Below are 16,088 nucleotides of genomic sequence, written 5' to 3' on the forward strand. Positions count from 1 at the left end.
TGTATTTTTTTAAATTGTTATTAAAAACAAGTGTTTAATACAAGAAGGCTTTTTAGGAATCCAAAAGAGCAAAAAAAAAACAATACAAAAAAGCAAAATAAAGCAGCAGTTCAGCCTTAGCCTACATGATATATATTCTATAAAGAAGCCAAAAAAAAACTTTAAAATGCATTTTTTTAAATTATTATTAGAAACCAGTTTTTAATACAAAAAGGATTTTTAGGAATCCAAAAGAGCAAAAAAAAACATGCAAAAAAGCAAAATAAAGCAGCAGTTCAGCCTTAGCCTACATGACATATATTCTATAAAGAAGCAAAAAAAAAATTTAAAATGCGTTTTTTTAAATTGTTATTAAAAACCAGTTTTTAATACAAGAAGTCTTTTTTAGGAATCCAAAAGAGCAACAAAAAAAAAGCAAAAAAGCAAAAAAAAGCAGCAGTACAGCCTTAGCCTGACATATATTCTATAAAGAAGCCAAAAAAAACTTTAAAATGCATTTTTTTAAATTGTTATTAGAAACCAGTTTTTAATACAACAAGGCTTTTTAGGAATCCAAAAGAGCAAAAAAAAAACAATGCAAAAAAGGAAAATAAAGTAGCAGTTCAGCCTTAGCCTACATGACATATATTCTATAAAGAAGCCAAAAAAAACTTTAAATTGCATTTTTTAAATTGTTATTAAAATCCAGTTTTTAATACAAGAAGGCTTTTTTAGGAATCCAAAAGAGCAACAAAAAAACAGCAAAAAAGCAAAAAAAGCAGCAGTTTAGCCTTAGCCTACATGACATATATTCTATAAAGAAGCAAAAAAAAAATTTAAAATGCATTTTTTTAAATTGTTATTAAAAACCAGTTTTTAAAACAAAAAGGCTTTTTAGTTATCAAAGAGCAAAAAAAAAAAAAAAAAAAAACAATCAATATTAAAGTCGCCCATTTCAACTGTTTTAAAGGTGACAAAGCAGATATTGGCAAAGGGCATTATGAAATAATTAGCTTCTAAGTTCAAACTTATATTCAAAGTTTTTACCCAGATAACTGACGAAATATGTGATACGGTATCTGAAGTTTTGTATTCAGTAGGCCTAATGCTCGATGAAAAAAACTACTAATTTTGATAATTATTTATGTTAAGAATACATAGTTAATAGATACTTCAACTATTATGCAAGGGTTCTGAAACGCCACAGCCATTTCGTTTCTACCAGATTTCTACTTCTCTTGATGAATAACAAAGAAGACCAGTTTCCAGCCAGCGAATTGTGAAGTTTTGAACTCTTGAATAGGCTCGAATCTGTTGTAAATTTAAGCTGTGATTAGAGAAAGACTGATGAAAACATTAATGTTTGCGGTCAACATTGATCGCGCCAGCGGCGAGCCACCGACATCTTACTGGTGGCGCGCCACCGACATCTTACCGGCGCTGTGGTGTGCTGTTTTTGGCACCATCGCTGCCGGTCCTCCCTCATCGGCGCGGCGCCGGGGTTTAGTAACAGCTATTAACATAGTGGCGCAAAAATACACTTCTTCTTTGAATTGTAGTCAACCCTCGAATAATAAAACATAAAATTGAATTCGGACCCATACAAGAATTCCAAACTGCTTGACTGACTTTTTGTCTATGAGCCTACAAATTATTGCAACAACACAAAATAGTTGAACTAAACAACTGAAAACAATTGAAGGCTTCACCACATTGCAGTTAAATGTCTGTCTCTGTCCTCTTCATTGCCAAGTATTTCGTACCTAAAATCACCGGGTGATCTTCGCTTATCAGTGATAAGAATAAGAATATAAACATTTCTCACACACAGATAAAGACAAACACATTTACGTTTTTCACCGCACAGAAAGATTCTTGCATCTAATAATTGCCGCGCGCGAAGTTAAGATAAGAATCGTAATTGACAGAAAAAGGATATCGATGCATATCTACATTGACAGTTTTCCTTCCGGGTTTTTGTCTGAAAAAATTATTTTTTGGCAAAATAGTGCTACTTAGCAAAAAAAGTGCCAATTTTGTTAAAGAGTGTCCTAATAGTGTCAGGTGTCCCAAAAAGTGCCATTTAAAAATATAGTGTCAAAAGTGACACATAAGTGTCACTGGTGGCAACCCTGGTCAACTGGTGGTGTTTTGGTCAATCGAGGCGATTTCACAGGTCTATCTCAGTTAACTCGAAGCGTAGCTAAGGCGCTCCTTTTGGAGTAGAATAGGTAGTTTTTGCAAAATTATGTACTAGGATGCGCTTAAGTGCGTTCTAATATTTTTCTTTAAGGCATGTTGTATTTTTTTTAACAGATTTCTCAGCTCTTCGGGGCACCTTCATAGTTATTTTTTTAGTTTAGAATTGGCCATGAACTTAAAAAGGTGGATAAACAAGAGTCAAACATGCACAAGTTAGTTTCTTAAACAGATTCTTATCAGACGTAAACTATTAAATAATGTTTAATTGTGCCCAACATTTCAATGAGATTTTAAATATTTGAAATTCCATAAGAATTGCTTCCATCCTGTAACATTTATTATAGCCAAGTTAACAATTATTTATGTTTTCAAACTGTTTAAATGTAAGAGATCTGAGAATAAATTCTACAACGTAAAATATTAGTCCGACTTTCTTAAGCACACTGCCGTAAATGAAACAGGATATGAAATTACCATTTGCTGTGGCCCAGTCTCAAGACAAAGTTTGTAGCATATGTTTGGAATGAGTTTGGGAAAAACATTTAGCGAGTAGACAGCGTTTCAGACTTTTACCTAATTGGTAAAAAAAATTGATGTGAAAACAAATTGATTTTCACATCATTCCTCATTCACATGTCTTCCTCATTTCACGCTCAACTTTCCGTTTGAGATGTTTGTAGGTGTCTCGGCTGCTTCGGTCAGATTTGTTGCTATGTAGGCGTTTCTGGTCGCATAATCGAATTATTTCTTCAGTGATCCAAGGCTTTTCAACTTTGGCTTTTCTACCAAGGATGTACTCAGGATGTCATGAAATTTTGTAGACAGGCTAGAGTTATACGTGGCTTTTTTGGTGGGGTCTCGGAGGAGTTCCGTTCGGAATCTTGGGATTTTTGTGGTTTTTGGGAGACGTTTTAACCTCAACTTGATTATGGAAATTAGGAGTGAGTGGTCCGTGTCAAAATCCCCACCGGGTAGTGAGACAGTGTCCAATGCCCAATGTCTGAATCTCCCAATGATTCTACGTTTCATCGAGGATGCATCGTACTGTATAAAGAGTTCTTCCCTATTATTTGTTTTGCTGTAAGCACAATTCTGACAAATTTCTGGAGAAACACCTCTAAATTGTTCTGCTATTTGACTGAGGAATAAATCTCCCTCTGTATAGATAATAGTGACACCTATTATTGCCCTACTTATGGCTTCCATCAGATCATGAGCCCTATCGAGCTCCCAACCAAGGCAATATCTTTTTAGAATCCTTTCAATGTAAAGCTCTGTCCACAAGAATTCTTTGTTTCTCATTTCTTTTCTGATAGCTCTTAATTTGTGTTCGTTTGTAAACGAATTAGGCAGTTGGGTAACACATACAATAACATGGGAAAATTCTATCCCTCGTAGTGGAAAACCCATTTCATAATCATGAAGCAAACACATAGAATGAACGTCTTCAATGTCAAGAATGTCATCACCAATTTCCAATTTACTCAAGAGATTACTTGCCTCGCTCTTGAAAGCTGCTGGTCCGGTCCTAGAATAGACAATGATATAGAACATTATAGGTTCTTACAATATATATTTATTTACCATAGTTTTAAAGCCTAGTGCTACCCTCTCTTAAATCAGTCGTAAGCTAAGCTGTTCAAAGGGAAAAGCCTTTAATTCTTCTAAGGCAAATAGTTATCATAGACACATAATTTTGCAGAAAATAATGGTTTCAAAATATATCTTGAAAAAAAATATATTAAAATGCAGAAAAAATGCCTTACAAAGTAAGTAAAAAGTTTCCTAATGTACATATTTTTATGGTAATCAATTTTATATTTTACTATTTTAAACAATATTTGCAATCTTCAATATTTGCCCTACTTGTTCCTTCTTCAAGTTTTTGTTTTTTTTCAGTTTTATTGCAACTTTTGATAGGATTGTGATTTTTAAGACTTAATTTTTAAATAAAGTAAACTAAAATCTAGAGTGAGGTGCAATATCTAATTCCTTGGAGCAAATACAAATAAGTTAGTCCATTTGGTCATGAAACTCTGTATACATAAATGTTAATTGTGTAAATATAAATGTTAATTGTGTATCTCTTTGGCTAGAAAAACTCATTCTAAGAAAATTTGTTTTATTGTTTAATTATTTTAACTCAGGAAAAAAATCAGTTCTTTGGTATTTAATTTTCCTAAGACCATGTCATTGCTCATTTTTTGTCCATCCACTTGAAAATTTTAGACTATGTCTGGCAGATATTGTCACAGCAGCTCGAAATCAGAATACAAGTCCCAAACTCCATCTGAAATCCTGAGAATTTTTTGTAATATAAATTCAGAAAGTTGATATATTTTCACAATAGGTATTTATTATTCAACATTAAGGAAAGGTCTGATTCATCTAAAAGAAAAAAATTCAAGCAAGAGATTCATCCAAAAGGGAAACAGCTCCTGTCTTGGATATCCACCAAAACAGGCTTTTTTCAAACCAAACACTATAAAAAAAAGCTATATAAAAAAAATAACACAAATAAAGAAATGTTATAAAAAACCATCAAAGTATGTAGGCAGGGATAAGGCGAAGAGAACCCCAATTAACTAACATAAAAAAGCCATACATCCAGGTCTGACAGTTTGCAACGTCCAAATTTCTCTTTTGTTTTGTGCCAATAAAACAGTTTTTTTTGTGAATGATCTTGACAGGCATTAATTTCACGACTTAAAAATCAAACAATTACAACAAAGAAGAAAATGTGAAGATTCTAATTTGTCTTTTACCCCAGGATATTACCTCATATTTGTAGAATACGAAAAACTAAGCACGGGGGTTCAGTTGCACAACGGTTCAGTTACACAAGGGTTTTGTTGTAAGAGGAATCAGTTACATAAGGGCTTTGTTTACTGGTGTTGGGTTTCATGAGGGTAGAGTTGTACGAGGGTTCAGTTGAATAGGGTTCAGTTACACGAGGGTTCAGTTGAATAAGGTTCAGTTGCACGGGGTTTAGTTGTACGGGGGTTCAGTTGCTTGGAGTTAGTTACAAAAGGGTTCAGTTACACGCCCACCATTCTGCCTATGACAAGGGTTGTCCCTTCCTCAAACCTAGCTCCTTTTCGCACTGAGGTTAGATTTTTATCACCATTCTTTATGAAAGACTGCTCAAAAACATAGGTTGTTACATTTGAATTTTGTAAAAGAACGTTAAGACTGTAGCATAAAGAGTGGGAATTGAGGAAGCTATAAAATACTCTCTAGAGGCCCACCGCTTAGGACACTGTCAAAAATCTTTAAACTGAAAAATGGTTTAGTTTAGACAATTTCAAACAAGCACATTGAACTCCTTAGCTACTATAAAGGGAGATAACATTGTTTTCTTTATTGGATTTTGCATGGTACAGGGCATAGAAAGGTATTATCCAGGTTTTCCATACATTTAGGTCTCGATGTTATGAGACATCTACCCCTGGCCTTGATTTTAGTAACAACCCAGAAACAAAGAAGCTCGGTGATTACTTTTTGTCTCAGACACTATCTATGAGGAATTTCTAGTTTCAACAGATGTTCAATGAGTTTGAACAAGATATTCAATATTCTCCTAAATATTCACTAACATATAACTTTAATTTTGAAAATTAAATCGATAAGAATAAAGATCACTAACTTTGCTAATAGTGTCCTGATTGCATATCTACCCTTACCGTCCACTAATACTGGGTCCAACCCTTCCTCGCACAATTCATTGATTTTTTCTAAATAATTGTCTTGAAATAATGCATCTTTAAATAAAATATTTGAATTAAGCAATTCAAAGTTGCAGTCAGTTGGCTTCGGGCGACTAGAGTTCACATAAAGATAGAAAAAATGAATGGAAAGAGAATCACAGCACCAATGATTAGCTAGAAATTTTTGGATGCTCCCAGTCACACGGTCCTTTTGGGTCAAAGGTTTTCCTTCCTTTAAAATGGTCTTTTCCATTATTTTGTAGTCTTCTTTTAATGGGTTGTCTTTCAGTGCAAAAGCTTCAACCTCTAGAATAATGATTGACGATTTGGTTATTAGCAAAAATCGCTCAACTCTTCATTTTTATCTTGAAGGCTGTAAAACACATAAATATTGTGTTTTAATTGTTCCAATTCAGAGTAAACTTTGGATTCTGCTTTGAACCCACTTTGTTCTTGACTTCCAATTTTTCCAATCGGATTTGGAAGTAAAACGAGTCTGTCAATATCCAAGAGACTACTTTTGCCTGTGTACTCCAACAAACATAATTCTGCTGCCTGTAAAAAAGGTCTTTCGTGTTGTTCTGCAGGAAGCTTTATCATCTGGCAGCAGGAACATTCAAATAAAGCGTCGTTTGAGTTTGTCAATATCGAAAAGAGTTTCAACATTGCATATAGCAATATAGCAAATAGCAAAAAGGTATTCAATAGCAAAAAGAGTTTGTCACAAAACCTTTGAATAAAAGCGTCGTTTGAGTCCATATTAAATGATTAGGCACAGCACTTTAGAGAACAAAAAAAAGTATTTGGAAAAGTTGATATTTTTGCTTTAATTCTCAAATCAGTTCCGGATTAAACTGAATTCCTTGGTGGTCGCTTTTAGTCTTTAATCAAGATTGACAATTTCTCTTCTCATCACCGAAGTGTAAAGATTATCTCACTGAAAAGAAACTTAATGAATGACATTTAAAAGTGGTCACAAACAAAATAATCCCAAACTAATTTTCCGAAAATTTCAGTTTTTTCTTTTTTGGCGAATTTCTTAGAGTTTTGGCACAAACTCCTGCCTAGAAAATCCTTACTAGATTTTGTCCTAGCCCTGCTTTGGAAAATCTATCCTCCAAGGTTTTTCAAACAGTTCGTGGTAACAAACTGTAAGTAAGGAGCGACCCAGCTCAATAGTTACCAAAACTCTAAAAAACAGAATTTTCATACCAATAGATACATTAAAAGAATCAAATTTTTATGCTGATATCAAATATGTAAGTTTCATCAAGCTTAGTCCTACCCATCAAAAGTTACGTAGAAAATTTGGCTGATTTTCAAAAAAAGGGGGAAAGAACCCTCTTTATTGAGATCAAAGTGATCTAAATGAAAATCACTCCATCAGATTCAACGTAACAGAGAACCCTAATGTAGAGGTTTCAAGCTCCTATCTGCAAAAATGTGGAATTTTGTATTTTTTGCCAGAAGAAAGATCACGGATGCGGGTTTATTTTTATATCCCCAGGGGTGACCGTATCGACCCAGTTGTACTAGAATATCGTAGGAGGGCTCATTGAAACGGAAATTAAACGTTCTAGTGCCCCTTTTAAGTGAACAAAAAATGGAGGGCACCTAGGCCCCCTCCGACGCTCATTTTTTTCCCAAAATCACCCGATCAAAATTTTGAGATAGTCATTTTGTTCAGCATGGTCGAAAATATGATAACTATGTCTTTTAGGATGACTTAATCCCCCAAAGTCCCCAGGGGCAGGGCTAAAAGCTATGAACTTTACCCAATGTTAGCATATAATATTGGTTATTGGGAAGTATACAGACGTTTTAAGGAGGATTTTTTCTTGGTAGTGGGGGGGGGGGGTCGGGGGTTATGTGGAAGAATCTTGAAATGGTGGAAGTTTTCATTGCGCAAGAGAGATTGCTATGAAGGGGGCGCCAGATCTCCCAGCATTATTTAAAAAAAAGATCATAAAATAACTTAAAAAAAACAAGTTTTTCAACTGAGAGTAAGGAGCAACATCAAAACTTAAAACGAATAGAAAATATTGTGTATATGATTGGGTTTGCCCCTTAGTCAATACCTCGCTCTTTAAGCCAAAGATTTTTTAGTACTTTCATAAGAGCTATTTATTCTAATTAACGGCCTTTGGGATTGATGGGTCATTTTTAAAGAATTGAAACAAAATTCGAACTTTAGCGTAAAGAGCGAGGTATTGACTAGGGGGCGAACGCCCTAATATACATATTAAAAATATTTGAATATAGAAATTCGTTACCTAAGTTAATTCGTAAGTTACGTATATTTATTACTAATAAAAACATTCGTAAATAAAATTAAACAACGTTCAAGAAAGCCATTTAACCAAATAAAAGTAAAATTTTTATGCAAATTTGGTGTTGATTATTCATGTACGGTGAGCCAAAATCACAACCTGTATTTATTCAAAAATGGTCAAAAATGAAATAAAAAAACAAGTTTTTTTAACTGAAAGTAAGGACCGACGTTAAAACTTAAAACGAACAGAAGTCATCCCATATATGAAAGGTGCTGTCCCCTCCTCAACGCCTCGCTCTTTAAGCTAAAGTTTGACTTTCCAACAGCTCTAGTTTTTTAAACAATAAAAAACTTCAGCGTAAAGAGCGAGCTGTTGAGGAGGGGGCAGCCCCTTTCATATGCGGAATAATTTATGTTCGTTTTAAGTTTTAACGTCGGTCCTTACTTTTAGTTAAAATTTTTTTTTTTTTTTATTTAATATATCCAAGGAGCTAAGTATTCTATCAAAAGGACCTAAATTTGCAATGGCTCAGACACATGTAAATATATCAGAAATTATTACGGGTGTGGAATTCGGCATTTTTAGCTCTCATACGAGGTTGAAAATCCAGACCTACTCAGAGGAGAAATCGTAAAGAGTATTATTGATTTTAAGGCGTCTTTGTCGCTTTCAACTGAATCAAAGGAAGAAATAAAAATTCTCTGAAACTTGAAAAGAGACAAAAATACAGTAATTACAAGAGTTGACAAATGGATAAATATACTTATAGAGAAATAAAAACTGATCCCACACACATATATATATATATATATATATATATATATATATATATATATATATATATATATATATATATATATATATATATATATATATATATATATATATATATAATATATATATATATATATATATATATATATATATATATATATATATATATATATATATATATATATATATATATATATATATATATATATATATATATATATATATATATATATATATATATATATATATATATATATATATATATATATATATATATATATATATATATATATATATATATATATATATATATATATATATATATATATATATATATATATATATATATATATATATATATATATATATATATATATATATATATATATATATATATATATATATATATACACTCTATGTTCTATATAAGTATTTATTTGTATTATATACAAAACCTTATGAAGATCTTTATCTTACTTAGGTGATAAAAATAAAGAAGTCAATATGAGTTTCTATCAATATTGGGCATTGAATACAAGTTTTGTTTCTTACTTTTCTTGAACTTTCTCAAGAGGTACAAGCAATTTAGTTTCTTGGACAAGAAGCCCCCCCCCCTTATGATGTGTAAATATATACCCTGACTTGGATATATTTAGGGTAGGGGCATATTTAGGGTTGATAGCATTTTAGCTACAGTTTATTGGCATTACCTCTTTTCACTTAAATTTAATGGTGTCTATGGAATTGAGGCACATTTATTCCCCAAGATTAAGAAGCACCTTATCAAATTAAAGTAATTATAATTAAAAAAATTTACAAATCAAATTATTACAAATGAAATTATTAAATTATCATTATATTGTTATTATATTATTATGAAATTAATATACGGTATTACAAATTATTACAAATCAAATTATTACTTATCAAATTATTACAAATCAAAGTAAAGAATCAAATCAGGATCATAATTGCAGTTGTGTCCAGTGTTTCCGCGCTTCAAATTTTTTTTTGAAATCCCTAAAAGGCTGGTGGAAAATCCCAAGAAATCATTATTTTCAATACTAAAATCTTTAAAAAATTCCCCATTTTCTGACTTCTTTCCAAGTCACAAGTAAAGCCTTATTATGCTGACTTTTAATAGCAATTGTTCAAGACGACTTATTTTGCAACTCAAAATATTTTGCTTGTGTCAAAATATTTTCTTTAGAGGTTTAAAACAATGCTTTGTATTTATCGACTAGTTAAGTTCGGCTTTTCATTTATAAATTCCAGTACCAAATCTCAGATTCTGGACCAGATGAATATATTTTGGTACTGTTGCACTTAATGGTACACACGAAAGAAGTCAAGTTTGGTTAATGCTAATAAAAAAAAATAGGATGAATATATAATAGTTTAGAAAGAAATTTTGGCTATATATTTGCATATTAGGGGGGTGGGGGTAAAGCATGGCATATATTAAATACGTAACCTAACCTAACCTAGGTGCCTTCCCCCCCTAGGCCCCAAAAAACAACAGTTTAAATATTGTAAATTCATTGAGAAACCACGCTTTGCGATCAATTTAGATAGCAATTACCCGCTTTATGGGTCTCCATGACTGCATTCCTTAGACATAATTGGTAAAATTAGGTTAGCAATAAGACCGTGAAAACCCAGGAGTCTCCGAAAGCCAGATGGTGCTGATACTTTTTTTCTGTCGGCGCTAGTGCCAGTTTTCACTCTTTCAAGTTACCCATACTCTTCAGGGTAGGTTTTATTCGCCATGTACGCCATTTAATAATCTTCGCGAGAAGGATTGTCAGGAGTATGTATTCATTGTTTTACTGTCTCTATCTTCGAACTGATCATCGTACTAAATCAGTGGCCGCAGAGTAGTTTTGGGGTACAGAGCGAAGGTGAGGGCAGCAAGGAAGCCCAGAATTCCCGAACATATAGTGGGCAGGTAAAATATAGTTTTTTAAATTTATAAGGAAGAATCTTTATGTTATTATCATTTTCTTCCAAATACCAAAAAGGGCATTTATCAATGAAAATAGGAATGAGTTTTTTTTGAAAATTTAGGGGAACGTGCGAATTGTCCCAACCAATTTGACGCCGGTCGGGGTGTCTGATTCATACTTTTTATAATCCTGAATATGATACAATAAAAAAGCAGGAAATGAGTTTTAAAAAGAAGGTTTCCCTGATGAAAGCAAAGAGTGACATTAAATTTTAAGATGAAACAAACATAAATTATCTACTTTGTGATTATTATCCCCTCTATCCCCCAGTATTTACGCTAGCCTACGACTTTTATTCTAAATTCTCCAAGAAAAAAACATTTGACACAACAGCTATGTAATAAAAAAGTTTTTTTTTTTATTACCCTTCAAGATATAGGAAATGAAGTTGTAGAAAAAGGTATGAGAATAGATATAGCAAAGAAGGAATAAGTTTGTGACTATTTGGAAGTGAAGGAAGATTTTAATTTGCGACAGAGACTTTGCAATAGTACTAAAAGGATTAAAAATTAATTTTTAATCCCATTTTTAATTTAATTTAACCCCAGGTGCCAATAGTATAGTAAACGAGTTTTGAAATATGAAGTTTGTGAAGTTAGACATATTATTGAAATTTATAAATATGATTTTTGAAAAAGGGTATTTTCCTTGCGATTTTATGAAAACTGCAGTTAAATTCATTTAGAAGAAAGTTGATAACATTGACTGTGGTAATTACCTGCATTTTTTCAATCCCGGAATTTCTTCCGTGGGAAATTACAGAATATTCCTCAGGACAATTACTTCTTCTCCAGCAGTAGCTTAAATTCATTTGACCTCATATATAAGACAATTTACGTCAGTTTTAAGTTTTATTTCATTTGAAAACCCATCTACAACACCAAAAAAGGACGGAGCAATAACTAAAATAGTAATAAAAACAGCAAATAGTTACAATTCAAACAAGAATACTGAACCCTGGGGGAGGGGGGGGGGCAGGGGCATAAACGTCACTCTTTGCTTTAATTTTGTAACATCTTAATTTCATTTTAATTGCAGTAAAGGTCAAATGAATTGAAGCTGATGATGGCAAAGTAACAATTGCCCTGAGTGCACTCTGCAAACTTCCCCGGAAGAAAATCCATGATTAAAAAAATTATGGATTATCCTTTGAAGCTTAGTTAAAGGAGTAATACAAATGTATGTAGAAATATAAGTGTATTTTGAAACGATGAATGTGATACATTCATGTGATGCTTAAGTTTGGGGACATTTAGGTGAATTCGCCTACACCTAACAAAGTGAACCCTTCATGCCTTTGAGCTGTCTGAGGTTAAACACAACTGCATCACTCATCTCTGTTTACAGCAAGTCATTAACACCTAAACTTTTGGTTAATTTTGGAGTTCGGCCCAAAGACGGGCAATGCATGCATGGATCCAAAGAGGAGGGGTGATAAATCAGCCTATTTTTGATTTTTCGTAATTTTTATTTTTGGTGTTTTGTCATCCTTCTTTTCCTGCCCTCCCTCCGTATCCCTACCTCCCACTTCCTCATTCTTATTAGCTTACACATCATATGCTCCAAGCGTTCAGATACCAGTTGGACTACGTCCATTTAGGACCACGTCCAGTTGGATCACGTCCATTAAGCAATCAATGCAGAAAGTCCAAAAAGAAGATTTATCGTTGTTTTGATCTTCTGATGGAAAAATTATCCTCTTTTTTTTTACATATTTGCTTGATTATGGCAAAAAGTAGGCATTAGTTTTTTGTCCCTTTCCGTTCAGTTGGGTCTTTTCATGTGCTACACTGGGTAGCCCAGGCCTTTGGCCCTCGCAGATGTAACTTTAAAACATCATATGCATGTTTATTAATTGATAAATTATACGAAAACTTACCAAGTTTGAAGTTTGGTTGTAATTCTACTCCATAGAAGGAGCGCCAGCGTAGCTAAAAGTTCAAATGAGATAGACCTGTGCAATCGCCTCAATTCACCAAAACAACACCAGTATTTTAAGGTCATTATAATATGCGGTGGTTAAGCTCATGATGAAACGCTGAGAGTTCAATGGAAAGGGAATTGGGAGGGCAGTTGAACTCTCAGTTACGCTGGTGCTCCTTCTTTGGAGTGGAATTACAACCCAACTTTAAACTTTGTAAGTTTTCGTTTAATCTATCAATTCTACTCAGAAAGGAGCGACTTAGCTACGCTTCGAGTTAAACTGAGATTTTAAAGTTCATTATGAGCTAAAGCAGCGCGAATAATCATTAATAGCCTTCGTAAAAAAAGGCTGCTGTACAAATTTAATTTATGGTAAGATATTTCAAATATACCAAAATAAAATGAGTAATTTCAAAAACAAATACCTGTTGTCCACTTTCAATTGGTTTATAGTAGAACCTTACTAACTTTTTCGCATTTGGCCAGCCTACTTATCTTACAATTTGATCCACATCAACAACTCTTGCGTTAAGGTGGGACGTTGAGCCACACCTGGTGCTATGAGCACCCGTCTGAGATCTATGACCTTAACACTGAGATCTATTCCAGCAAGAAATAATACTTCTTTGATTCTTCTGGAAAAGGATGACTTGGACGCAGCATTATGAGGCTTACGGTATGCAAGAAAAAATGTGTCGTCTCTATTCAGGTATGATGTCATTCTAATATAACTAGCTAGGTGCATCAGTAGACACAGGGAAGACTCTTCAAAAGGCCGATGTTAACGATTAATTTATAATTTCACGTTTCGTTGTTTTTAACAACACATGGATTTGACAAGCTAAAACTTCCATCGTCATTGTTTATCATATTGTTAATTGACCAATTAGCCAGAAAACTAAACTCTTTCACAAGCCGATAAAATCAATAAAACTGTTAATTTTTGTGTTTGTGCCTTTGGTTGAAGAATTTTGATATACGAAGCTGGAAATGTAAAGATATCGAATATACGTTTTACATCCCAGATACTAGAAAGCTTGGGAAGACCAGGCCTTCTATTAAAGACACTGCTCATGAACTGCTTGCGATTTTATTACTACTCAACTGAAGGCTTGCTAAAATTACCGATAAAGTTCTGCTTGCAGTAATAATAGCGCTGTATCCAACACCTGAGTGAAAAGGTTCCATAAAAGAGATCAAGATCTCCAGGGGAATTTCCTCCAGGGGATGGATCCCTTTCTTCCACAAAAGTCGATCCCTTTTTCATGTGAATCCCGTTCTTAGTCGAATCTTACCATCCATCGATGATGATATCGAATATGGAAGGAGTCCTTCCTGCCATGTCCCTAAATACGTGTACTGTCAATGTAAAATTCCCTTCTCTTGAAAATTTTTGAAATAATTGCATACAAGATGTCAGTGGCTGATCCATGAGGGCAAAGGGGCGCGCATCCCCCTAACGTAATCGAAAGTAGTGTAATTTAATTAATTAACGCAAGTTTGAGAGTAGTAATCTATATAAAGGTTTCAAAGATACATGAAAAGATACATGAAAAAATACATGGAATTACACACGAATATACAGTGTGGTTTCACGTGGGCATTGCAAAAAAGCTGTCAAACACGTTTTGAGAGTATGATTGTTTTTTTTTTTTTTTTGGCAATTGACATTTTTCTGATAAAAAGTACCATTCATTGCGATCGTAGCTCTATGGTGTGGATGACTTGAAAATAAAATTTTTAACGACAAATGTCTGAAAAGTGCATGGTTCAGGTTCAGGTTCAGGTTCATTTATTATTCAATCATACATAATGACATTAAATATATACAGATATCTGGCAGTGAGACAAGCTCGTTTTGCACAGATAAAAAAGAAAAACAATAAAGAAATATACGGATTTTCATTCAAAATGGTATACTTCACAAACAAATATAAATAAATCAATAAATGTAAGGTTAATTACTCACCACACCACGGCAGACACCCACCCGACGATACATAAACAACTCTCAACCAGCAATGGGACAAGAAGAAGGATATCAAGATCCGAGAGAGATCAAAAAATAAGAAGAGAATATTATTATAAGGAGAATATATTAAAAATAAAACAATAATTGACTAATAAATGTCCAAAAGGAATGATTTTATTTTATTTTTTAAAATTCCAATCGACACATCAAAATCAAAAATAGATTCATATTGGTTCCATGCGGCAACCACACTATTTCGTAGAGAAAACCGGGACCTCTCTGAAATTATCAACGGCTGGCGTAGTTTGCGTATGCTGCGAGCTAGATGAGAAGATGGCGGAGCAACTGGGAACAAATCAACAGAAAAGAAATAACTGGGCAGTGACAGGAGATTATGATTAACCTTGAATAAAATCGAGTTAAAAGTAACTGCAAGTTCAACAGGAAGAATATTCAATAAACAATATAAACTCTTTGTAGAAGACTTACTGGGGAAAGACGCTGGGGAAGGAAGATAACTTTTTAAAATACAAAGCGCCTTATTTTGTTGCCTCTGAAGCGGAATTAAATGGGATCTGAAAGTATTCAAGTAAATAAGTGGGCAGTAATTTAGATAAGAATGAACAAGAGCAAAATAAATAGAACGCATAGCTTCGAGCGGCAAAATGAATTTCATACGTTGCATAATACCCACACTCCTTCCAAGCTTCAATCTTATACCATCTATATGCGGCTTCCAACTCAAATTTGAGTCAACCAGCACACCAAGGTAACGAATAATTTCAACACGTGATATATCCATACCCGAAACAGATGACTTAATCAACTTCAGACATGGAAGTGCCCGTGACGTACGCGAAAATACCATAAACTTTGTTTTTGAAGTATTCAGAGCTAGCCTATTTGCCGTAAACCATGCTACTAGTCTATCGAATACTAGACTTAAATTGTGTTTGACACGATCTTCATCGATTCCAGAGACACTACAGGCTGTGTCATCTGCGAAGAGAACGGTCAGCCCTAGGTCCTCAACTGAATTACTAATATCATTAACATAAATTAAAAACAACAGAGGGCCAAGAATTGAACCTTGGGGTACTCCAACTTTATTTGACTGGTTCGAAGAGGTTGATATAACATCGCCCCCATCAATACACTGGACTCTATCGCTTAAATATGACAATATTATCGATTTAGCCGGACCACGTATACCACAATTAGACAATTTTTCATTTAAAATCATGTGACAAAT

General features: G+C 33.5%; 1 protein-coding gene across 4 annotated transcripts in view; it reads right to left on the bottom strand.

Moving 5' to 3' along the window:
* Positions 1-1,916: 1,916 nt before the first annotated feature.
* LOC148942425 (uncharacterized) overlaps positions 1,917-16,088 on the bottom strand; it is a 91,979-nt gene continuing 77,807 nt past the window's right edge. For 3 of the 4 annotated variants that reach the window (XM_089103134.1, XM_089103133.1, XM_089103136.1), the window contains exon 4: positions 1,917-3,709. In XM_089103134.1, coding sequence (XP_088959260.1) covers positions 2,923-3,709 — 787 coding nt within the window. In that variant the 3' untranslated portion in view covers positions 1,917-2,922. The remainder of the gene's footprint in view (positions 3,710-16,088) is intronic. The other variant, XM_089103138.1, reaches the window with a different exon arrangement.

Source organism: Artemia sp. Qi Xiang Cuo, chromosome 17, assembly GCF_049724085.1.
Source record: "Artemia sp. Qi Xiang Cuo chromosome 17, ASM4972408v1, whole genome shotgun sequence".
NCBI lineage: Eukaryota > Metazoa > Arthropoda > Branchiopoda > Anostraca > Artemiidae > Artemia > Artemia sp. Qi Xiang Cuo.